Source organism: Varanus komodoensis, unplaced genomic scaffold (assembly GCF_004798865.1).
Source record: "Varanus komodoensis strain SLA01 unplaced genomic scaffold, ASM479886v1 scaffold5, whole genome shotgun sequence".
Classification (NCBI taxonomy): Eukaryota; Metazoa; Chordata; class Lepidosauria; order Squamata; family Varanidae; genus Varanus; species Varanus komodoensis.
The window spans coordinates 22,332,063-22,358,983 of record NW_025336087.1 but is presented as its reverse complement, the minus strand read 5'-3'; the positions used below and the strand labels follow the sequence as shown (position 1 = coordinate 22,358,983).

Here is a 26,921-nt window from a genome sequence, read left to right as displayed (position 1 = left end):
GACTCTACTTCCAGCGGCCCCCAGGTCAGTGGAGTTTGAGACCCCTGCTCTAGTTGAATAAGGTCAGATAGCCAAGAATATTATAAATTGAAAGCTGGTTAAATTAATGTGGTGAAAACTTCAATATCATATTACATGTGGAAATTCTGAAAAGTGAAACAAATACATTCCCTTTCTTATTTATTCTTAAAAAATTTGCTAGTGCAAAAATGCCTTGGGCTAAAAATAATTTAACCCTAATTTTCTGTAACTCACACTTTCCCTGGAATGTACTTGTTCTGTGCTCCAAAAGCCAGTCTCACACAGAAGAGATAACATGAAGCAACTGTAGATCAGGAAATGGTATCAGCTGTGTCTATACAATTACACAGTTCACAATTTAAAGGCCCCATGCATACCATGCACAGTGCATTTCATATGCTGTCAAACCAGTCTTTTCATTCAAACCTGCAGCAGCCAAAAAAATTAAGGGTAAATATCCAGAACGCTCCCCTCTGTATGAAAAGTCTCTTAGATTCCATAATTATATAGAATTAAGAAGATCTGTCTGTATTTCACAAAGAGGACTATTTCCAGCACAGTGGGAATACACTGGGATCCCCTTGACTGAAAAGACTAACAGCATGTACATGTACTGGAACTACAGACTTCTTTTATAGCTGACTGATAAGATTGAGATAGTGTATATGCACTGGATTTACTGATTTCCTCTGCGATTAGGTGCATCTAAATGATAGTGCTGTATATATATTCTCCATTATTATAATTTTTACTCCTCACATACTACATATATTGTTGCTGTTGTGTGAGGTTTCTGACCCCACTGGGGGCCCTGTATTTTTCATTTTGTTGTATGTCTGTTGGCTGTTAGCCCTGATGACAAACCTGATTCTTAATCTTCAAAGGAAGTAGGATATTGAATACTCGTTGCTAGAGTAGCATATGGTGAGCTACTGATTTCATGCCTTACTTGTAGGCTTTACAGAGATATCTGATTGATCACTGTGGGAAACAAACACCTGATCTGAAACAGTGGAAGAGATCTTCTGTTCCCTTTGTCACATACTTGTAGTTTACATATAAACATACATATTGACAAGCCACACCCACTACTTGAGAGAGATTTTTAAAAACATTTGTATAATGGCAAACTGCTAAGTTTTGTTTGCTTTGGTTTTGACATTTTCTTTTCAATTACAAAATAATTTCTTCTGAGTTTATTACATTTTATCTGAGGTCTTCTATTAAAAGTCCCTGCTCAAAGGGAATAAAAAAGGGGGTACCACCTTTTTCATCCCAAGGGCCAAATTCTATTTTGGAGAATTTTATTCTAAGGGGCTGCAGTCCAGCAGCTAAGGAGGCTAAAGGCAAAAGTGAAAAGGCCAAAGATGAAGGAGGAAAAGTTAAACATCCCAAAGTGATCTGTACATTTTATTTTGACATTCTTACCACCAGTGACTAGATCTTAAGAGAGACATTTCAACATAATCAATGTATTTTTTGTATTGTTATATTTAATGGTAATTTATTATGTACTATTGTATTTCAATGTATTTTATCATGTTGTAAGCCGCCCCAAGGTTTCGGCAAGGGGCGGCATAGAAATGCTATAATAATAACAACAACAACAACAACAACAACAACAACAACAACAACATTCAAAAAGGGGGTGGGGGAAGCACACTATCTGGGAAACCACCAAAACAGTTGGTGGTTGGAGGAAATGAGGAGGGGTCAGTATGCAAGTGTATTTCCTTTTGGGGAACTCTGCATGGCTGGATTTGAACTGCAGGTCTGAGGTTCTCTACCCCTGAATTAAAACCATTTCCATTCAGTTTGATATTAAATGACATTGAACAAAACTTGGGTTTCACAATGGGTCAGTTCACACAACACAGGAACCCACCCTGCAAATAAGCTACCCAGTATGGGCCGTTCCTCAAGCAACCCATGGTGCAGTTGACAGATTAACAGGCTCACTGTGAGTTGTCCCTCCCTAACCCCGCCCTGGTCTTTCCACAGGTATGGGAGGTACCCATACCCATGTGGCAGAGACCACCTTGTCTCTTCTCTCTCTTGTGTTCACAACTTCTTCTATAGTCACTACAACTTCCCTCCCCAACCTTTTCGGGGAGCTCACTCCTGGTAAGGAAATAGCTCTATGGGTAAGTGTTAGTATAACCACACAAAGCTATAGGATCACCTTCATGTGGATTTTTTCACCTGACATACCAGGACTTCTGATGTGACAAACTGAAGAACTGAAGGGGTTGCAAAACACACTTGCATGCTGGTAAATTCAGTTTAGAAAGATTGCTACAATAAAAATGTGCAGCACTCGCTTTGTATTTAAATGTATTTAAAATTTGCTATGCGGTGGGGTAGGAGTAATTTAGGATAGCTCATACTGAGAATTTCTTCCAGTCAATTGGACAATTCACTTTTCAACAAATATTGCTATCATTCTACACATTTTATGTTCTCACTAGTCCATCAGAATTCCCAAGTGCATACAAATTAATGGTTCTGTTTTGCTCTCATGCCAACCCCATCCATCTAAACTGTTCCACCAGGCACATTAACAGAATTAAAAAGCTTCGATCACCTACTTGAGATCCAGGAGCTGCAATTCATGGTGCTGATTCCCCTGTATTGCCTTTAAATTTGAGTCTTGCTCTGTGTTTGAAGTCTCTATCTTGCCTAAAAGCTGCACTACCTAATAAGAATTCAATAGGGAACAACAGTTATGAGGCAGAACTCCAGCACTTACATTAAATACACATTATTGCTGCAGTAACTGTGGGGAACATCAGAGAGACCCATTCTTAAGAGCTTTTCTCAGAATTAGCTTAACTGAATAAAAACTTGCCATGAATTTGGGGAATTATTTGTACCTGGTATCGCTTGGATTTAATTCTGTGTATAGACTAGCAAGCTACACTATTTACCCTGCAATACCAAGCTTCCAGAGAGGGTTATATAATATGTTTTTCTCCCTAGCTATTGCAAATGGATTCTAGTAGGATCATAAAATGTTAAAAGATATGTGTAGGGGGCCGATCCAGTAAATCCGGTGTGTGCGACGATTGTTGTTTGTAGTTCTAGTTGTAAAATCTTAATAAAATTTTCAAAAAAAAAAGTGTTTTTTTTCCCTGAATGTGTAATTCAGCTTTGATGTGAGTGTCTGTGTACTCGTATGTGTGTGAAAGAGAGAGAATGCAAAGACTTGTCTCCTATTGAGATTCTATTTGTCTTTTGTCTACTGTCTTTCTTTATGAAAGGGTCTGCTTTATTTTTACTAAGGTGGGTATCAAGTTTCATATGTTTCTGACATGTGGTTATTATATTTTCCCTTGATTATGAGAACAGTGTTTCTTAAAATGTGCATAGAGAGAAGAATCAGTGGAGTCCTTTATTCTGTTTCCCTGTGCAGAATTTTGGAGAATTGGGTAACGGAATTTCAAACAGCTGGGTGGGAAAGTTCAAACTTTCCCCCCTTGGAGCACCTTGGCCCCAGTCCAGATTGGGACTGTGTTTCCTTTTATGAGAGTGAAGAAAAAGAAGAAGGCTCAGCTACACCAACTTGATCAATAGAATGTGTTATTGTCCCATAGCATGTGCATGGGCTATGCATGTGGCCTCATGCTGCTTACATGTGCTCATGCATAGAAATGTTATAATAATAATAATAATAATAATAATAATAATAATAATAATAATAATAATATCTATTCAGGTATAATGCCTGAATGTGATTTAAAGCAATGTTTCTTTTCACTATACACTTAACACTTGTGTATCTGCAGAAGGCATATAGTCAGTGAATGCCCAAGCTTTCCTTTAGAGCTTCATATAGATTGGATACTAATCAAAAGGTACATACTAAAAAAGAGTGTGCACAGGGCTATACTTTAACATGTTGAAAGGCACAAATTTGGAAAAGAATGCTATAATCCTTTTAAAATCCCAGGGTCTTTTTTATGTGGAGGGAATGATCTCAGATTTTTCAGTATCCCAATCCTATTAATTTCAGTAAGCTTATATATTTTGGACAGTACTTCATTTTAAGTGTTTGGAAATAATACAATTGTGATGCTGCTAACAGTGAAGTATCACTTCAGGGTCTCTGTACCCCAGCACTGCACCAAACTGCACTGCACCAAACATGATTACTGTGATTACTTTGGGATCTTATCTCATTAAGTTGCCACTGTGTTATCCCCTCCCCACTGGAATGCCAGAGGCGTTAGTTTCTGTCTTCTAACATTAGTTAGCAGTTCTGAATCCAAGGGGGAGTTGGGACTGGGCTGACATCAGATGTACATCACAAACTGAAATAACAACAACGGATCAGGTGCCTTACTACTTTCCCCTCTTCTGGTGCTTCGCTCAGCCAGATGCTATCAGGTAACTGTATCAATCTGCCCTCAGGTTTGGATGTACTGCTTGTGAATGCCAGTTCAGTCCAAAATAAAAGCTCCATCATCCAAGATATGATTGTGGATGAGGGGGCTGACCTGGCCTGTATTATGGAGACCTGGGTGGGGGAGTTGGGAGACATTATTTTCTCCTAGATGTGCTCACCTGAGTATTCAGTGCAGCACCAACCTCATCTTGGGGGTCGGGAAGGAGGAGTGGCTATAATATATAGAGACCGTCTTTCTCTCTCAAGACTCCCAGTCTGCTTGGGTATCCATCCCCTTCTTGAGCAAGTGCTCCAGTGGGTTGAGGCTGGACAGCAACAAGCACTCTTCATTGAAACAGAATATCTGGATCCATTTCAGTCTGGCTTCAGACCTAGATTTGGAATGGAAATTGCCTTGGTTGCCCTGTGGGATGACCTATGCTGAAAGACAGAGGTAGTGCATCCCTGTGGATTCTCTTGGACCTCTTAGCATCTCTTGATACCATTAACCATGGTATCCTTCTGGATAGGCAGGCTGAGTTGGAAGTTAGAGGCACTGTTTTCCAGTTGTTCCACTCCTACTTGGGTGGCCAATTCCAGAAGGTGGTGCTGGGGGATTGTTGCTCTGTGCCATAGCAATTGCCCCATGGTGTTCTTCAGGGTTCCATGCTATTTAACATCTACATCAAACTACTGGTTGAGGTAGTCTGGAGATTTGGGCTGAGGTGTCAACAATATGCTGATGACACCCGGCTCTACCTCTTTTTCTATCTAATGCAGGTGAGAGAGTGACAGTTCTGAACCAGTGCATCATGGCTGAGGTAATGGTCTGGACAGGGGGCAATAAATAGAAGCTCAATTCATACAAGATGGAAGTGCTGTTGACAGAGGGCTCCCTTGTCCAGATGGTTGATGTCTGACCTGCCCTAGATTTGGTTGCACTCCCAATAAAGGACAGGGTTCAGAGTATGGGGATGCTTCTTGATCCAGAGCTGTCCATTGAACATCAGGTGGGCTTTGTAGCCAGAAACATCTTCCATCAACTTTGGTTGATTTACCAGCTTTGCTCCCATCTGGACAGGCAGCAACTGGCAGCAGTAATCCATGCCCTGGTAATGCTCAGCTTGACTACTGTAATGCACTTTTCATGGAGCTGCCCTTGAAAACACTCTGGAAGTTCCAACTGGTATAGAATAGAGCAGCACATTTGCTTACAGCAAGTGGTAGATGAGGTCATATATTGCCACTCCTGTACAATCTTCATTGGTTACAAAGTGCGGTCCAGGCCTACTTCAAGGTGGTTGTATTAACTTACAAAGCCCTACATGACTTAGGCCCTGATTATCTGAAGGAACCCATATCTTAAGATCATCTTTGGAGGTCCATCTCTGGGAGTGGCCTTTAAAGAACCAGAAGAGGGTGACTACTTTGGGAAGGGCTTTTTGATAGTGGCACCTCATTTATGGAATTTGTTCCCCAGAGAAGTATGTCTGGTGCTGATGCTGAATGTTCTGGTGCCAGACAAAGACTTGTTTATTTGCTCAGCTTTTTAATATTTAAGCAATATTTTGTCTAGCTACAGCCAGATGTTCATTTTACTTTCTATTTTGGTTCTTGTTTTTATTTGTTTTTATCAGAATTTTGTGTTTATTAATTTGTTTGATTATTTTGTAAATTGATTAATTTAGTTTTAGTTATTGCTTAATTGAAATGTTTTAACTGTTAATCTGTTTTAAAATATTGTATTATGTTTGGATTTTATTGAGTGTTAACCATTCAGACAGCCAACATGGCTGACTGAACAGTATACCATAAAAAATTATAAATAAATAAATAAACAGATTTCTTCAGATCTACTCACCTTCATTTCTAGATTATTACTATAATTTTCCAAGGAAGTTTGGATGGCGTGAATCTCTCTCTCTTGTTTTGAAATCTCATGCCTGATTATATTTACATCTCCAGAGAGTTTTGCAATGCTGGCATCACATCTAGAAATAAAAGTAGAAGGACAAGTACAAAGATATGCCAACTCTCCATAGATGCCCTATATCATATACGTTCCCACCACCACTGCTCACCTAGAAATGAATCCACGAAACCAGCAACTTTCCTCCTTAAGGAAAAATACATGTCACAAACCTAGCTTCTGCTCACTTACCTAAAGCATTCCCTAATCAAAAGACTCTATGGTGAATAGTGCCTGGAAGTAGTGTACCACAATAGGTATAGAATATGACCAGAATATTATAAATCAGAGCACACTGCCTGGTTTGTGTAAGATGAGTTGACGCACAGGAGCTGGCCTGCATGACACAAGAACCCATTGTGGGTTATTAACCATGGTGAGACTATGCAGCTGCCATTTGGTATAGCTAAACCCCATTTGGGGGTTGTCGGTTTGTGCAAACCTGGCAACTGGAGACTCTGCAAAGTCTAAACATGGGTCATGTAAGAGTTATTTAACTTTCATGTAACCCATGCCAACCAGTTTGTACAACATAAACTGAGCAAGGGTTGGATATGCAGAAGGTGGGTTAAAGAACGCATGATGATATAATAACCTGGTCAATATCTGTTGTAGCTGGATTACAAGGTTGACAAGCCCCCTCCAACTCTAATTCTATGACAATGGACTTCCATTTCCAATTTAAAGTGCTGGTGTTGTCCCTTACCTGGTGCCTTCCAGGAATTTTGAACAACCCCTATCATTAATGACTATTGGCCAGGCTGGAGGGACTGATAGGAGTAGTATTCCCACAATATCTGGGGGATCACAGATTCCCTACCATTATATTCTGGACTATACTTTATACTCTTGATGTGCTAATGCCTGATTTTCCTGTACTTGCTAACTCAGTCAACACTGTATTATTATAAGTCATGAAGATTCTTGCTTGTTTTCACAAGCAGTATTAAAGTGCACTAAAGCAGAGTTTAGCACCCCACTTTTGTAAAGGAGAAAACTGACAATGCAGCATTCCATGCATCTGATGACATGGGCTATGATCCAAGAAATATATATGATGCCATAATAAATCATTTAGTCTTTAAGTTGACACAAGACTCAGTTGCCCTTTGCTACACACTAGGTTAACATCTGTATCCCTAACATCTGTAACATCTGTATCAGTTTTCCATAGTCAACCCATATCCTTTTTGCATTTTTCTCAAAAAACCTCTAATCTTATTCCTTGCTCCCTTCTAAGCACTTTATGAGGACACTCTACTACCTAGATCAGACTTCTCCAACCCAGTGCCCTCCTCCTGGACTACAATTCCCAGGATTCCTGAACAGTGATTATGCTGGTTAGGGTCATTGGGAGTCGGGAGTCCAAATCTTCAGAGGAGCTCCAGGTTGGGGAAGACTAACCTAGACTGACATTCCTAAGCTACACACACTATGTTCCTGTGTATTTTGATAAACATGCAGGTTTCTGGGCCAGCTGTTCTGAGTCCACAGCAGCCTGCCTTTCAGCAAAATTGAACTATGGTCACAATGGGAGAAGTTCCTAGCACTTAAGCTAAATTTCTCCCAGTCATTCATGTTCCAGAAGGGTTTCTTTCCTGAGCATGGATAAGTAGATTTCAGATGTGTATTGGGATATGTGTCCAAAGCAAGTATGGAACAGTCCCCTTGAATCTTTTCTACCGGTAATTTTTCAGTGTTGGAAATTAGGCTAGCTCAATATTTCTGTAAAGGAACATTAGTAGCAAGCAGTATGTAAATAGTGCTTATATGGTAGCATAAATCATTTACTTGTATGCTGACAACCTAAGAGCAACTATTCATACTCAGCTCTATTAAAAATGAGCTGTTTAAATACAGCTACTAAAGCCAACCCTGGTGCTGCAAAATCATGAGGTTGTGCTGAGTCTAGAAATGTGTGTCCTCTCTTTTCTCAAAAACAGATGGAAATACTGACCCTACTTAATAAAATAAGTTGGATAATTAAAGCGAAGGATCCAGGTCACCGCATGCACTATTAATTGAGTAGGAAATGCCACATTTTTAAGTGATTATCTTTATGGTTCCAAATGCTGTTTCTGTGACAGCCTAAGACAAGGCAATAAACTTGCCCTTTTGGGTGCTACTGAAATAAGCCTGCATATTCCAAAACTATCCCAGCAGATATATGGCCAACTCTTGGCACACAAATCTGCAATGTTACAATCCATCTACCATTCATCTTGCTATGCTAAATATATACACATGCTCAGCACAAAAATTGCTCTACCAATGCTATTCCAGGACCCATCAACCCTCTCTCCTGGACTGACTCTTGCAACAAGATGGTTTCTAAAATCAAAATAGAGTTTATGGAAACACTAATAGGTTTAGTCTGGTGACTGAAAGTCATCCCTTGTGGGAAAAAGGGAGCAGAGTGCATTTTGAAAGCTCTAGCAGTCTGATTTTATATTCGCTCCAAACTGCAGTCACCTCTCTGGATGAGAAATAAAATGAGCTCTTTCAAGAGAAGCAAACAGTAGAGTTGGGAAGAAAATTAAGCTTTCTGTGAAATTAACAGTTTCTGCTAACTGGACAAAGAAAATGTAGAAATGAATGTTGAGATCACCATAGTTGTCAATGAGAGCTAAGGAACAAAAGATTGTTGGTCATTGGCTATGTCTGTATGCCATGACAAATCAAGGTTTATTTTGACAGAAGTGAGCCTATGTGAGTCTTGGAAAATGCCTCTCTCCCCTCTCTTCCACCTATGTAACCATGAGAAGGAGATTGTGAATTTCAGCTTTTGTTTTAGATTAGTTGCAGCTTGATATATATTCCAAACCTGGCAAACTGCTTGATCTTTACTATGGTAAGTTATGAAGCTGGCCTGTTAAAAAAAAACATAGTTAACCTTACCATAGTTTCAGGTTCAAATGTAACAATAAGCTATTGTTAATCAAAGCAGAAGCAAAAAGTTCTGATCTCCTTGAAAGTGGTGAGGGCCAGGAGGAAAGCATGTGACAGGCTCATTCCTGCCAAGATAAGCCATAGCATATAATAATCCCCGGATGTAACCATTGTCAAGATAAGCTTCCTCTAATACAGTATTCCAAACTCACCTATCAAGATAAGTTTCCTCTAATACAGTATTCAAAACTCACCTAGCCACTCTCCCACGTAGATCCCCAACTCCCTGAAGATGTTTCTGGTCCAGATTCTGCATAGCAAAATTTGTTCCTGATGTTACATCATCTCTTGCTTTTATTTGCCTCTCCAACGCCTATAATTTTATATGGATTGTAAAAGAATATGTTTGTATGTACTCAGGTTACTATTCTATAAAAGAAGGTAAATCAGCTGGTTTCATTTAAGTTTGACACCAAAGCCCCTGCTTTGCCACTAATCTGTTGAGCAAGACGAAAAGAAGTAAGCAGGACACAATTCAGAATTACCTCCTAGTTTGAATGTGAGGCACAAATAGCTGCAAAATAAACTATCCATCTGGCCTGATTAATATGCCTATGTAATTCCCTTCCCTTACAAAGAGAGTGGCAGGATTCTCAGATTTAGTGGTGGACACCTCTGGAACTTGTCTGTCCTCACATTGTCAAAGTTTCCAATGTCTATATTTACATATATAAGTTTTGCTCACATTCAGCACAGAGACAGAATGGAAATCACATAACTTGTGTCTACTTTCTGGAAAATAAACCTTAAAACAAACAGACAGATTAATCAAATCAGATCTAGAAGAGTATGATGCATGAAATGGTGAAATATGTGGAACTGTGGAAATAGGAATTTTGCAGTGGTCAAAAGGGGAGGATTCTGGATGACCTGAAAGGAGAAAGACTTGGGACCTTTTTTTTGTAACCGTAGTACCTTCCCTGCATCTAATGGCCTGGTAGAGATGTGATGGGAAATTATGGATGTTTAACAGTAAGCCCTGAACTCACTTGTGCTTCTTTCCTTCTTTTGTAATCATGAGGCAGGCATCAGAAGCATTAGCTTCTGTTCTTAAACACACCCCAGTGAAGTTCAGACTCAAATAACTGAGATTTGTTTAAACTCTAGGATCAGCCAGGGTTTGCTTCTGGCTTGTTCAAACAAACCACGGCTTAAGCAAACCACATTTTCTCTAAGTTGAAACATCACTGTGAACTGTGATTTCCTTAAAAGCAAATGCTTTTGATCTCCTACTTACAGCTAGGAAAGAAAAGAAAGCAGGAGGTATTCATGAGCCAATGGCTTACTGTGGCTCATTCACACAGTAGTGAAACCATGATACCTGTTAAGTCTGAACTGTCCATCAGGTAACGATCAAGAGAGTAATATAAGGGAGGACTCCAGGCTTGATTCTAAAGAAGATGCCACAACATTCTTTTGCTGTTGGCACTTATTACACTTTTGCTATAAGCTAGCCACCAAAAGTTCGCATTCTGTTAATTCTTGGAACCCATGAAAAGTCTGAAACAACTAAAACACTGTCTTCTTGCTTCTCTCCAGATTTTTCTAAGTCACTGTGGTCCAACAAATGGTCTACAAGGCCTTGTTCTGTGGCCCTCTTGCAACGCAGAGCCCCTGCTGCTCCAGCTGATGAGTGCAAAAGCGCTGGGGTGACGAGTGCCTTTGTGCTTGTCAGCTGCCGTGAGCAGGGCATGCTGAGCACTATTCATCAGCCCAAGTACAAGAGGCCCAGAATGCCAGGGGCTGGGGGTCACTTGGGAGGGCTTCTGGGCAGGAAAACTGGGGAGGAAAGAGATGGGCGCCTGAGAGGAGCAATCATTGGGCTTGATCTTGGGCTTGATCTTGATCAGACTTCAGGCATACTGATTTCCTCCCACATTTCTTCTTCCTTGTTTTCTGGCACACAGACAGTTTTGTTTCTTTGAAAGCCAATATCGGTTTTCTCCCTTGTTTAATGGTTAATTGAATATATTAATTGTTTATATTAAATTAAATAACTATATTATGAACACTTTATAATATATAAATTACAGTATGGAAAAATATTTACAGTATGGAAAAATAATCCATTGTGTGGCTCCCAGGTTCTCTGTCGAAGTCCTCATACAGTCTTCATGGTACAGAAAGCAGGACAATCCTATTCTAAGTGATTATTATTACATGAATACAATTAAATTATCAATGTCAAGCATTTTTAAAGCATGTTTAATTATGATCCTCCCTATAGTTTGAAAGCTTCTATTAGAATGTGTCAGGGCCCAGAAAGTGAGCTGTGCATAAAAATCCCCATTTCATGGATATTTGCGATCTCAGGTGTAGGGCATGGCCTTTTGCCCTAAAATTAGGGTTAGGGTGAAAATCCACATTAGTGTTGGGTTAGGGTTCACCAAATGGCCTGAGTTGGGGATATTTCTGCACAGCTCACTTTCTGGGCCCAGCCTAAGAATGTTGAAGGCCGCAGAAAGTTCGTCAGGACCCACGTTTTCTAATGCTAACCCTAACCTAGTTATTCACCTGAACCCTAATTTTAGGCAGAAAGGGTCATGGCCAGGACATGAGTTTGCAAAATGCCATGAGGTGGGAATTTTGCTGCGCAGCTCATTTTCTGGGCCCAGCCTAAGAACTTTGCAGGCCGCAGAAAGTTCATAGGGATCGTCGTTTTTCTAACCCTAGCCTGGATTTTCACCCTTACCCTAATTTTAGGCCAAAAGGTCCATGCCCTGGCCCTGAGTTTGCAAAATATCTACATTACATTGTGTGGCTGGGGGAACCTGCCCCTTTCTCTCCAGATGATATTTTGCCCCACATGCTCAGGAGGTGAAAATAATGAGAACATGCAGACAAAATGATATTTGGGGGCAGGGGGCATTATGGTTGTAGAATCCTAAGAATGCTGGACCTGAAACAAGAAAATGAACATGCTTCTAGATAAATGCTTCTTATCACACTATCAGTCAAAAGACATTGTGAAGTTCTTCCATCTCTCCCTCCTCAATAGATATTCTGTGACAAGAAAAAAGGAAGAAGTAGTGGGAAAACACAGGTGGGGAGCTAATGGAAGTAGCTGTAGTGTGGATTCCCCATAAAATGCCATTGATGAGTCCTGGCAAATTGCACTTTTAAAAGAATTGTCTGGAAACTCCCTAAGAGCCATTTTACATACAATGCAGAATGAGTTTGGCAGAATTGTGGACCTATCTAATTATTGGGCTGCAAAGGTGTGTGATATTTTTGGATATTACTGTTCTTAAATACCTTTCTCTATACATGGTAAACTGACACATTAGGATGAAATGTATACTTTAAAAAGGGATGTTGGTTTTAATTGGGAAGCATTAATATATATGCCAGAAATGGTGTAATCCACATTTCATCCACCTCATTCTGCATCAGTGTATAAAGTTGTTCTGAATTTTTGGAGTTGATGGGGGCCTTCAGTTTTCAGTGTTTCAGCTGCAGCAGGATTCTTGTTCTGGGGTATAGACACTACACTCCTCAACTGCCTCAGGAAAGCTGTAGCAGAAGTTCTTCAGAGAATCACTACCTAGACATAGTAAAACAAGCACTCAAAGGGTTCAGAATTATGGTTCAACCTCTGTGTTCAAGGGAGATCAACAGAAAATAAAATTAAATCCAAATTAAATTCCTGGACAAGCAGCTGAAAGGACTTACATCTGTGGCACAGGTAAGAAACTGTCCTAGGATTCCTTTGTTTTAAGGGTAAGACCTCCAGATATTCAGGACAGAAGGTAGATCCTAGCAGCTAGCTGGCTAGACTTCTTGCCTCCCAGGGTGAACAAGGCTATGCCTATTTTATAAGTAACTTAATATTGAGTAAACTCATCTGAAGCTGAGAAAAAATACATTGCTAATGGATATACTAGAGGTTTAACAAATTGCCAGTGATGCCAAATATGACTGCGGAGGTACCTCTATGTCATGGCTCAGCTTCTTAACAATGCTCGTGATGATCTGAATGTGGTTCTCCAGTAGCTGGCGTGCTGCTGCCTCCCCTTGCTGAATGCCTTTATTCCCCTGAAGGTAAGAAACAATGCTGTCTTTGATCCGAAAAGCCTGATCCAGAAGAACAGTAGTAGTCCTTTCCTGATTGGACATCCGGTCTTCAAGGGAATTCACTCTGCTTCCAGAAACATTCGGGATTGCAGGCAAGAAAGACTGGCTTGGACTCCTATCAAAGAAGCAACAGCAAGAGTTAAGAGGACATGCAGGTAAAAGTAAGCCATATATGGTTGTGCCCAGCTATGACAACAAGGCAAATATAATAAAGGAAGAATGTTTTCAGGTTGTAATTTCTGTCCCTATTCAGGCTGCATATTGCTATGTGTGATTATATGTATTATATGGCCTGCAAGACCATGGAATCCGCTCAAGGTGAAGAGTCTTTGGATTAGTAGGGTCACCTTTAAGAAAATGCAAAATTTTTGGTACCACATTCAATGGCAAACTGTGCTACTGTTACCAAAAGCAATGAAGTAAGCAGGGCAATTTTATGTGCACTGCAGTTTATAAAAGCAGATATTTTGTGTAACATAATATAGCATTTTCAGAGAAGAATTACTTTCTGTGGAACTACATAGTTTCTCTACGTTTAAATGATATTCAGGAAAATAGATCATTTATCCCATAGTGGGGTGTTACCACAGTTCCTGCTATCCTAAGCCAAGAATATGCTAAACATTTATGAGCAAGTAGAAATACACAATAGGAGGATTTCCCCAACATAATAACCCACTCTGTCTGTTGTTTTCCCCTGGGTCTATGATGTGCCCAACAGATGATTGACCACTTTAATGATCTTTGCCATCCCACGCACATCTCCCTGCAGGTATCCCAGGGGACATTTGGCAGGAATGAGTCTTCATCTACTCCCAGTCATTGCTGCCAGTATTGCTGCAGCCAGTCATCAAAAGAGCTGACGTGATCACTGCCCCTTGCTTCTACCAGCCCAAAAGAACATGCAGGGACAGCACCAAGCAGAGCAGCCAGGATTGTTTAGTCAGCCACGTGAAGCAACCTTTGCTCAGCATGCTTCCACCAGCCCTTTTAGACGTGGGATAGCAGCATCGAGCAGGGAGACAGGAGCCACTTTGGCTGGCTGTCAAGTCAGCTGAAGCTATCTCCATGCACACCATCACCACTACCTCCAGCCCAAAGTGGCTAGTGGCAGCAGCGGGGACAGGGCAAGTCAGCTGGTCAAAGTAATCTCTCCGCTTGCTGTCCGCAAGTAGCATGGGGATTTTTCCACTCTTGCCAAGTGGCTTACATGTAGCTAAGTTTGACCCATGATAGATCATGTCAACCAGGTTCAAATGGCATGGCAACCCATTGCAAATCAGACAGACCCACTTACAAGCCATAGCTTCGCAGGGTGGCTTATAATGCAAAAATGAGCCATGTTTGCATGACATGAAAACCCATTATGGCTTATAAACCATAGTGAATTGCCAGTTTGTGTGCACCTAGTCACGATCTTACTATTAAAGATATCAAAAAAAGCTGATTAAGCAGTCATATAGATAGATAGATTTGGAAATGGAAGATATGGGCTAAATTTTTCACCTATGAATTAGCTAGGCAAATAATAATTCACAGGACAAGAATAGTTTAAATTGAATGATCTGTTTATTTTGGAATTAACTTTTTCTTACACAGTTAAAATAGGAATTAAATATACTACGAGCCTTAATCTTAGCAAGCATCTGACACTTTGCCTTTATTAAGCAAACAAATTCAGAATTCAGCTGCAATAATGGATACACAGACTGAAGAGGGTGGTGGTGTAGATCCAATAGCATCCTAACATGACTGGAAGGCACCTTTGCTCATCCAAGGGTTAAGGGGGACCTGCTTTCCCATTATTTCCACCTCCAGTTTCTGTCCCCTGAGTCACACGCCCTGATTTGTGGGTCTGGGGAAGCTGCAGGGAGAAGGTAGCGCACCCTATTACACAAGCAAAGTGCAGCTCACAATTGTTACTATCAAAGCCATTATCTTTAAGGAGATCAACACACCCAGTGGCATTATGTTCTCAGTGACCAGATTTCTGTAGACAATGCCACAAGTCCCATTCCAGCAGCTCATTTGCTAAAGTCCACATGTTTAAAAGACCAGAATAATCTTTCCTCAGTGGCGTATGTCTGCTTTGAACTCATGAACCCAGAAACAGCTGCAGAAAGTCTTCCATCAGTAGCCACCTTCAAACTAGGGCCATGCACAAAGGTTATTTGGGTACACACTATTTCAACCCCTTCTCAAAGTAGACACTGCTTCAACAGCATGTCTCATTCACAATATTTGTTCCTTTCACCAGTTGCCTGATGATCTACCCAGCACTGACTGCATTGTGCATTAAGCTACGTATGGTGGACGACCTATATCAAGCAGAGAAAAACATTTTATAAGGCTGCTTAAGCCAACAAAGCAGGGGACAGTGAAGCTTGTACTAGACCTGTTCTTGAGGCAGGTGGACCCTTTTCTACCAATATATAGCTAATACTCTTTTACCCAGCTAAGAATGCAACTATTACACTGTACAGTTAAAGATGATGTGGACTAAGGAATCCACAGTTACCAGGCAGGGTGTGTCCTCTTCTGACTGAGAATTGTGCTAATGGTTATGGTGCAGTGCCCACTCCTCCAAGTCTTTGCATTTATTTTTCTCTTCTAGATCTATCAGCTACAGATCAGGCCTTACTGTCTATTAACATGCACTGAACAGTTGTTCCTAAAAAGAAATTCTAGTCCTGTCGATATCTACATTTTCACTCATTTTAAGTAAAGCCTGATTCTCTGCCATCCTGGTCACAGCCTGAAATACCTAACTTTTCATTGCTTTTTTAGTTCAACTGGATCATTTAAAAAATTGTAGCCTGATTCAACCTTTGAATCACCACTTTACAGCAAAGAATTTGATCACCGAAGTTTATTAATTAGCTGCTTGATAATTAGCTTAAGTGTTACCAAGTGAGTGCACAAATGATGACATGAAAGAATTATTCAGTGTGAATTTAACTGCCTGAGTAGACACATAACCCAGTGCGTGTTGAAACCCAAACAGATGTTGGAGAGCACAAGATACACTACAGACCTCAGTTATACACTGTAATGTAGGGGGCACAGACCAAAGCACTAGATTCCCGGCAGCGCCATCTGAGACTGAACTTCCAGGAAAGAGTGAAATGTAGTGAGCATTTCTATTAGTTTCCACTGAATCTAAATCAACTTCATGCAGTATGACTTATATCACTTCTGCTGCACCAGCACCAAGCATAACACTGGGTTAGGGTTGGGGTTAGACTTGAGTGTCTATTTCACCAGAATGTATGTGCATAGCAAAAGAAACATACATTTTGTTAATCTTATGGTGTACATGCAGTTTTCTTATTTGGTAGAGAGATCCATTGAACTCCTACAGTTTACCCCATAGGAAATTGTTTAGAATCAGTTGAACAAAACACTAAACAAAGTAATGTGCCCTGGATGGATTTCCACTATTTAGCTGATTTTTGGCTTAATTTTCTTGACATATTTAAATATAGATGGTCTCTTTCCTATAAGTCTATATGAATGACATAATAGAGAGCTAAAAATGTGGGGGTTTTGCTCTCTCTGCGTGGGTCCATTTCATCAGTTCTTATCCCACTGGGAAACAACTAATGAACTGGAAAAGCATGCTTTATGCAAGCTTTTATCTGAAAACTAAAAGTGTTGGGAAAATGTTTTCAGGCACTGTTTTCTGGAGAAAAAGCAAAACAGCAAAGGATAAGGAATAACAGTGACTAGATTTTTACTTTAGTGTATACCCAGAGGTTTCAGGTGTTTGAACCATTTTCTAGGAAGGACTGTTGATGCAAGGGGAAAGTCTCAAGGAAATTGTAGGCTGTCCTGAGACATTGTTGTAAAGGACAGCATATAAATGTTTTAAATAAATAAATAAAATGTGTGGGGAATGCACCTAATGATGGATGTGGCCTGTGCTCAAAGTGCCCGGAATTTTCACAGCTACATAACACTTTGGACTGTCCCACATGAAATTAGCCTGAGGGCTGCATGAGTTCCATGGGATGCAGATCTCTCCTCATAATTCTAAACAATTCCATGCATACTTTGGAGTTAGGGGTTCAAATGGAAGAAAGGAGTGTGCTGGGAAAGCAGACATTTTGGTCAAGGTGAAGGAGAAGGGTTAAAAATAGAGGATGTCAAGGGAAGAGCTGCACACAGGGAGTAATAAATCTTCTGTCTCTCCAGTTTCCCACAGTCTTTGCTGGCTTGGGCCCCCAAAATGAACCTGCTGCCTTATGTGGTAGGGGATATTCTCCTATCATGCCTGTTGAAGTAAGAGCCACTGGCCAGTCCTGCTTGCTTCAGTACATGGGGTGGTGATAGTGCCATCTGGTTCTTTGCCTCAGGCAAGGAAATATTTTGGGACAGCCCTGATGACCTTATTTCTCAGGAGAGGGATGTTCAGCAGAAATTAGAATGATTGCATATATTATACTGCCTTGAGTTAATTAAAAGGGGACTACATCCTGTTAGTGGGAAAAAAAATCAAGCTGGCTAGATCAACCTTCCCTAACCCAGTATCCTCCAGATAACTTGGACTGGTGGATGCTGCAACATCTGGAGGGCACCAGACTGGGGAGGGTGAGCTAAATAAATGAAAGAGTAAAAATGAGGGCTATGAAGTTATTACACTATGAATTAACACATCTTAAAATAAACTGACTGAAAATTAGAATCAAAAACTCTTCAGAAATATTTCTTAAGTAGACAAATGTTTAGGAAAGCCATTTCAGCAAGTATTAAATGTTAAGCCCCCAAAGAGGAATAAATCATTTTGACCAGATGATATCACAAAACATCCATATCTGTGTCTGGATCTTTAACTGAAACAATTAATCCTAGTAGCTCTAATAAAATGCACCATTCTGTGAACAAGCCTCTGACTGTCTGTCGGCCTGCCTGCCCATTTTTCACAGGCACGGATCCTAACTCCATGTGGAGTTGTACATAGCTAGCTGTCTCCATGGCTTTAAGATCTTAATGGCTGGAGCCTGAGCAGCTCAAGTAATTTCATCAGAGCATGTCCCAGATGCAGTCTCTCCTGGAAGCAGGGTTGCCATAAGGCAAATAATTCATGATGCTAGTTCACTCATGTGTGTAAGAGGAAACAAACACAGCTATAAAAAAATGAGTTGGACTTAGAAATGTGTGTCATGAGCCTTACAACCAGCACTTAATTACTCCCTTTCAAGCAGATGCTGAGGACTGAAGGACATGATTTCAGGAGCGCTGAAATCCTGCCAAACTCTGATTACCAGGACTGCTTTCCTGGCAGTAACGAATAAATGGGAATGAATCTTCTTGGACAGCTTCAAAGGTAAGCCCTTCCTTTTTCCTTCTTATAGGAACGATACATGGAACAGTGCCCCTGTCAGAACAAAGAGACCCAGGTGAACCCCCATTTCTCCACCCCTATCTATGTTCTGAGACTGCAGATCTCTGTGGGGATGGGGGAGATACTGGAATCTATATCACACCCATGGAGAAAATAGAAGTATCTATGTAGGCTGGATTAGGGCCACAGGCCAAAGGTACTGCACCTGTGCTTTGAAGTTTTTGAAACAAATCACCTTACTTTTACTGCTTGATTGTATACATTAAATGCCTTAAAAGAAGCATAAGGGCATCTGTCAGAGTGAGTGGCTACATGAATCTATTCATTTGAGGATAAATAATGCATGCTTCTTGCTCCCATGAAAACTGTATCTGAGGAGAATATAAATGATAACCTACTGCAATGACCTTTGCATCCTGAAAAGGAAACTCCTGTGAAGATTTTTGGAGTTTTTACTTTGAGCTTAGGCCAGCTCAGTTGGTTTGTCTTCATGTTCACTTTTCATCTCCAAAACCTTCAAATTTTAATCAGTTTAAGAAATCATAAATGTCTTATTTATACTAGACTGTATCACATTGCCAGAAGCATCTTGTGTCTCAAGAGAGATTTAAGAGATGGTATTTCTTAAAATTGATATGTGTGTCATTTATCTGAAAATTGAATAATTGTCTATGTACATAGACAAAGTAATGTAATAAGTACCTTTTGGTTAATGAACAGTAATATTACAATATGAATTTAAGATTGATGAAGACTTTAGGCACTCTGTCTTGTCCAGGTAGGACTTAGTGGAAGTGAAGAAAAGGGAAAGTATCTAGAAAAGTAAAGACATTAGAAACACTGATTGGAGTCTACTCTTGGAAGTCAGCAAAAGACGAAATGGAAAATGAATGTATGACTGATGATCCCTCCTGCTTCATCTCTTGAAGTAATATGTGAATAGGCCCTTCAAAGATGCCTGATGCTGTGCATATATATTGTAAACAAGATTTTTAGGGGAAGTAAACAATGTTATTAGTTGAATGGTCTGGGAAGAGCCAAAGAACTTGATGGCTTGGCAAATGGAACTTTCCCAATACTTGGTTGTAAGCCAAGCTGGTCTAGAGAATTTTATCAGCAGAAAATGGAAATATAACAACTATTCCCATGGTGAACAATGAAATTATTTGATATCCTTGAAAGAAAAGTAGTAAAGAGACTGACCTAGTTTAAACATAGTACCAGACTATAGCTTAGTCCTGTGGGAATGAGTTTCTTCAAGACTTGGTCTTGAGCATCCCCACTTCTGCTCCATGGTTGCAAGTAGACTAGAATATCTACTTAAACTAAGTAGATTTAAACTTAAACTAAGTAGATTTAAACTAAGCATATGTACAAGCCAGTTTAAACTATGGTTTACTGAAACTAGCCAAGACCAAAACATGACTTCTGATCTTTGCTATTTTCATTAAATATAAGTTTAAACTAGCCACAATTCTTGGTTCAGATGTAATGGCAAATTAAACTTGGTTTAAATAGAGAAACTGATTATTTCAATTGCCTCCTTCACAACCAGTGCAGAGGAGGGAATGGGGAGCTTGATCAGGCTTGTTCTCATAATGCTAAACTATGCTTATTGAAGAAAGTTACTGTGTATGAACATAACAATGTAAGAACAAAGAAATGTGGTGCTAGATCAGATAAAAGGTCCATTTAGTCCAGCACTCTGTATACTTGGTGGCAAACCAGTTGCCTACAAGTCAGATGGGTGCAAAACCTCCTCCTGCCCAAGCTCCTCAGCAACTGGTGTGTGCAGGTGTGCCACATAGCCAGAAAGACTAGCAGCCACTGATAGTCTCCTCCTTCATGAACATCCAATCCCCTTTTAAAGCCAGCCAGATTGGTGGCCATCACTAATTTATATGACAGGAAATCCCATAGTTTAACTATATGCTGTGTGAAGAAATACTTCCTTTTATCGGTCCTAAACCTCCTACCAGTCAGATTCATGGGATGATTCCAGGTTCCAGTGTTATGGGAAAAGGAGAACAATGTCTCCCTCTCTGCTTTTTCCACACCATGTGTTATTTTAAACATCTTTATCATGTCTCCCCTTCCTTGCTTTTTTTCTAAGCTGAACAGTCCCAGTTATTGTAGCTACTCCTCACAGGGGAGCTGCTCCACCTCCCTGGGAATTTTTGTTGCCTTTCTCTGTACTTTTTCCAACTAATGCCCTTTTTTCAGGCAAGACAACCAGAACTGAACACAGTGTTCCAAGTGCAGTTGCATCAAGGATTGTATAAGGAAAATAAGATTTTGGCAGTTCTAATTTTCTATTCTATTCCTAATTATGTCTAAAATGGAGCTTGCCTTCTTCAGAGCAGCTGAGCAATGGGCCAACATTGGTTTTAACCACCTTAAAAAGTTTGATGTCATCAGCACACTTGGCCACGTCACTACTTATTCCTAATTTATAAAAACATGGCACAAAACATTTTTAATTCATACTGGGTTTTTTTTGTTTAAAATGTAACTTTAAACCAATCATTCTCTATCAAATGAATTGTAACTTGTGATACTTAAGAAAGCCAAAGAATGTCTGACTCACTTGTCAAGGTGTTTAACCAATTCTGTTGTGCTTTCTGTAGACATCTTTATTCAATGTATATCTGTAACAAAGGCCAGATAATGTTATTAACCATAGGTTCCACATACACCAACCAAGTGAATTGCAACGTACTTCACAGTATATAGCCTTACTTTACTGAATGGCTTACACAGGCAGATATTCCAGTTTCCAGATCAACACTGTTTTTCCCCCAATATCATTCAGTGATGGTGGGGATGGGGATAACTTGAATTCATATCACAAGGTCTTAGATAGCTAAGTTCTGAATACTAGTATTAATGCACTTTTATTTATACCCATTGACAACTTGACACTAAAGCATGGCTATATTTGCCAGCAGCTATCATAGCCTTCGCCAGCCTGGTATCCCCCATATGCTAAAGCTGAAGCCTAAAATGTATTTTAGCATCAGGTTAGGGAAGTTTGTTTTACATCATGGGTAAATGATTATTATTTAATTTTATTATATACATGATGTGTATACTGCCCAATAGCTAAAGCTCTCTGGACAATTCACAACAATTCATAAAATGACTAACCACAAGCACAGATACTAAATGCAATTTAAATATACAAAATTTAAAAACAGTTTAAACAGCTAAAAGCAATATCAATAAAAATACTAGATATGTTTAAAACATAGCTGACACAAATGCCCCTATGATATGCCATTAAATACTATTAAATGCCTGGGATTAGAGGGTGATTTAATGTGGTATCAAAAAGATGACAATGTTCATGTCAGATATGCCTCTGTCAGGAGATCGTTCCACCATTTTGAGGCCTTCCCCAAATGAGAATCCCTTTCTTGCCATCCTTTGAGCTACCCTCAAAGGTGACAGTAAGATTAGAGGCTCTCAGATGTTGATCATAGTGTTTGGATAGATACAAGTTAGGAGAGAAGTTCCATCATATATTGTTATCTCATACAGTGTAAGTCTTTATATGATAAAACTGGCACCCTAAATTGGGCTTGAAAGTATACAGGCAGCTAATGCATAAGCCACATGCATACCCTCTGTTGCACTCCCATACTCCCCTAAATAAAAAATAAAAAAAATAAAAATTGCACCCTATAGCAACTACAGAGTGAAATTTAGTTTGGAAGCAAGTTAAATGTAAGCACTGTAACCACATTTAGGTCCTTTGGCACATGGTACTCTCTGACTTACAGCCAACGGCAGGGATTTGGGGCTGAAGTGGCCCCCCGTTATCCTCTCCTGCGCTCTAGACTATAGCGCCTAGCATACTGTGACTGTTGTTAGAGAGCTGTCTAGGTAAATAGCACTACACAAAGAACAGTCACTATTATTTCTCTCATTGGCCGTTTTGTTTGCTATGTGACATAACTACTGATTGTAACTTACTATTGGTAGTGATGGCATATACAGAAAAAATGCTAAAAGAAAAGAACATGATTAAATTTATCTCTGCATAATTCTTATGAAAACACCTTCAAGCAATGAATACTACAAGATCTAAAAGGCACTAAATACCGTAAGGATTGCAAATTAACCTGTCCTAGCATCAGAAAATAGCTCAAATAAGTGTCTTAACTCAAATGGAGATAAAATTCTGTTACCCCAATAATAAGTGCACAGTTTCATACTCAAAAACTCCGGCTGTTATCCAATTCTGAAAGATGCGTAGAACTAGCATTGCTGTTTCCTAGGTGATGCTGTGGGGTCAACATTCCATTTCCATGGCACATGAGAGAACTTGGGCAACTGTATTAGTAAAACATAAGGCCTCTTCAGGTGCTCAGTTCTGTAAGTGTGGAAGGTGCATGGAATGCAAATTCTGGCCGCACACCCTCCACACACAGCCTCCCCATGCTGACAGCAAAAGTCTGCAGTGGTATTGAAAGGCAAGTTTCCAATTATACAGAGATCTGTTGCAGATTTTATTTCTGTTACAGATCTGCAGAAGACTTTGCAGAGCTTTCTGTTCAGATGGGGAGGTCAGAGGTGAAGGGTGTGGGGCTGAACAGAGCCCTACTATCCTCCACAGTTGTGAAACTGAATGCCTGAAGAGGGTGTTATACTGATCTTTGACTTTCAGCATTTCAATTGCTATCTAGGGTAATGTCTGTGTGTGCTTGAATGGAAAGTGAAATGTGCTCCTTTAGCACTGTTAGATGTGCTTATCCCTGTTCTTTGTTTATCTGTGCAGTAGAAGAGGCCATAATATGGTTTACAGACATGGAGTTTTCCCACGGGCATAAATATTTTACAAAAGGATGGTTTAATCTCCTATAAGATTTAATGTCCTTCCAATTTCCCCACTCAGTGCCTATTTTTATTATCTTATTCTCCCCAAAGAATATATTTACATTGTTTAATGGGGCTTCAGCTAGCATCTTTATTTGTATTCCTAGCATCAGAGGTTGCTTGTGGGTGGACAGAAACTGAGCTTTAGTTGATTTACTTGTTTCTATATATTTTGTGTTATTCTGATAGCAAGTGTCTCTTTGAAGGTACAGTGTGGATATTATGTACCTTGAGGCTGTGAACAGAGTTTTTGAAGGCCTAAGGCCTGACACATCTATCCTAAATCTTTGCCTGCCTTGGCTCTTAAAATTTGCTAGGGCTCAACATCTTGATCTCAGAAGTAATAAAAGCTTCTTTGAGAAAGCACACAATGTCTGATATGCTTAAGGTATTGATAGGTTCTGCCACAAAAAAGGCAAATTTAGACTTGTCTGTGAGAATCATTGCTCGGTGTCTAAGCAGTTCTGACTAAGATTCTTGGGTTCTCAAATCCTGGAGGATGTTCATTAACTGAATCTACTCCATGCCAAATTCTCACTTAATTTTGGGATAGAAACAACTTTGGTCACCTGTATAGGAAGGCTTATACAAGAGAATTAACTAGGAGAATACAGTCCTGGCATCACAATCAGTAGGGTTGGTGAGACTAGAGACAGGGTCTTTCCAGGCTTTCTGCCTTGCCCTACAGCAGGGGTAAGTAGTTTCTGGGGATCCAGAACCACCTTCTCTACTCAAACACATCCAGAAGCCAAGGAATTACACTTTTCCCACCCACTACTTCCAGTGTGCAGTTATAGAAGAGCTGGAAGGGTCAATGGATTGGGTTTCTCCCCCCATTGGGTTCCACTTCCTGCTCAGTGCAGGACTCCAAAGTAAACCATCCTTCTCAGATGGCTGTCCAGTTGAATCTTGAATGCCTTTAGTGTGGGAGAACCCGCAGTGTCCCTAGGCAATTTGTTCCATTGTCATACTTCTCTAACAGTCAGGAAGTTCTTCCTGATGTTCCGCTAGAACCTGGTTTTCTGTAGCATGAGCCTATTATTCCATGTACTGTACTCTGGGATGACTGAGAAGAGATTCTGGCCTTCCTCTTTGTGACAATCCTTCAAGTACTTGTAGAGTGCTATCATAGTCTTCCTCAGTCTTCTCTTCTCAAGGCTAAACATGCTCAGTTCTTTCACTCTCATTGCTATTGCCATTCTGTCAAATTTTAAAAGTGTGGAGGCACTAAAAAAATCCAGAGTAGCACTTGCAGCCCATACATTGTCTGTCCTTGCCCAATAGATTTCCTTCACAAGAAATATACATTTGGCCTCATATATGACTACTTTTAAGAAGTTTTTAAAGCCTTTTCTGTTTACCCTGACTTTTAACTGAAAAAATGGTATTCACTGCTCATGGTTATTTTGATGTTTATTGTTAGAAACATAGAAACAAAGCGAATCAGAAGGGGCCTCCTGGGCCATCTGACCCCTGTCTCCAGCTGGCTCCACTCATGACATACCTACCATGTGCATGTCTAGCCTATCCTTGAACAATTAGTTTTTATTTTAAATTGTTTATATTTAATACGCTAGTATAATACATTCATTTGAAGTTGCTGTTTTATGCCGTAAGCCACATTTTGAAAGGTGGTTAAGAACTGGGTTAAAGTACTAATATTATGGGTTACATGGATCCCTCTGAAATTGCAAGTCAATGTGATCCCCCCCCTCCCCCAAGTGGCGTTAAATTTGAAAGGACATTAAGTAAAACTAATCACACAAAATATCAAAGTTAAAAAGCAATATAATATAAATCATATGAATGTTTCTATCATATTAAAGAGAGAGATTCAGAATGCAGAAAGCAGCACCTTTACAAACTGAAACTATATTTTATTTTATTTTGCTGAGATTTCATTCTTCTTGCTGTGTTTTAATATTTGATTTGGTGTTGCTTTTAATTCTCATTATTGTTTCATGTTGTTGTGGGCTGCCTTGGAACCCTTAAAGATGGGAAATAATGACAATGACAACAACAACTCATAGTTGGTGATGCTTTTGTAAACCTTGATGTATTTTTCTGTCCCATAAACACCTGAAGTATATTAAGTTCTCCTCAAGCACTGAGCCAAATTCACAATATTTTCTTCTTATATTACCTTTTTTAACAGAATTACTAATGGATTATATAGTGGATATTATAAAACCACCTATGAAGATAATTGTGAATTTGATCAAGTGACTGAGAAGATTTTAGGAAAAAAATATACTTCCTATATTTATCCCTATCCCTTCCTATATTTAGACTATCCCTATGTTTATGGGATAGTCAAAGCAAATCAAAGTTATTGATTCTGAAGGCAATGAGCCATTGTTATTTTCTTTAACTTACAACTGGCATTGATTGATTGGCAACTCCAGTAACAACTGGTGCAAGTATGATACCAATATACAAAACATTGTAGAAATGTTCTTTAATTGAGATGGCCAAAGCACACTTCGAGCCAAGCCTGCATGTATAATTCCATTGTTGTTCAGTAGGAAACATACTGAAATCTCAAATGAGAGAAAGAGTGTGAAAATTACAGTTTATCAGTATTATAACACATTCAGAGAAATTGCCCTACTTACACATGCTATAAATTTATAAAACAGTTAACCATGAGCAAAGGAATGCAAATATAGTCAATTAATACAGTTCTTAATTGTGATTTACTAGTGCCATTTCCCAAAATAATGCTTCACACATATTTGTCTTTCTAGGCAGTGGATTACAGCAGTAATTTCCTGTTCTGCAGACTGGTGCAACTTTTGAAGGGCTGTGGGGGTATCCCATATTTGAAAACTGTAACAGAGCTATAAACCAAACATTTTACCTTGTTTTTGATGCTTTTTCTCTGTCTTTGAAAAGTTTTAAAATGATGTTCTCAGTCCCACAACAAACCAGCTCCATGTAAGGGAAAACTCTACTTCTTCACTGAGCCCACTTAGCATCCCTGCTGTAGTCATTTCTTCTTCGAGTTTGCCTGGCAACTTTTTTTTTAGAAATTTCTGAAGAGCTACCAATACCTGATGGTAAACGTCTTGAAGGAGCTACTGTACTTGGTTTGAGGTGAAAATCAAAAGGGGAAGCTGTGCACCAAGATGATTCTTTTCATTGTTTCTCAGGAAGAGCAGGATATGGGTGGCAGAAAACCTAGTGCTCTGTCACCAGGATACTTTTGTTTACTTTTGTTTCTAGGCAACCAGAATGCCTACAATGCTTTCTGACAGGGAGGTGTGTGGGAAAAGTTAGCTCTCTGTGAATGATACTGCGGT

General features: G+C 39.7%; 1 protein-coding gene across 1 annotated transcript in view; it reads right to left on the bottom strand.

The window, feature by feature from the left end:
- The window catches only part of FAM81B (family with sequence similarity 81 member B), a 37,055-nt gene extending 10,503 nt beyond the window's left edge, over positions 1–26,552 (bottom strand). Inside the window, exons 1-6 of the mRNA XM_044446139.1 lie at positions 26,480–26,552; positions 21,329–21,389; positions 13,254–13,512; positions 9,518–9,636; positions 6,263–6,396; positions 2,610–2,712 (exon numbers count right to left, since the gene is read on the bottom strand). Of these exons, the coding sequence (XP_044302074.1) occupies positions 2,610–2,712; positions 6,263–6,396; positions 9,518–9,636; positions 13,254–13,512; positions 21,329–21,372 (659 nt within the window). The 5' untranslated portion in view covers positions 21,373–21,389; positions 26,480–26,552. The remainder of the gene's footprint in view (positions 1–2,609; positions 2,713–6,262; positions 6,397–9,517; positions 9,637–13,253; positions 13,513–21,328; positions 21,390–26,479) is intronic.
- Positions 26,553–26,921: the final 369 nt, after the last annotated feature.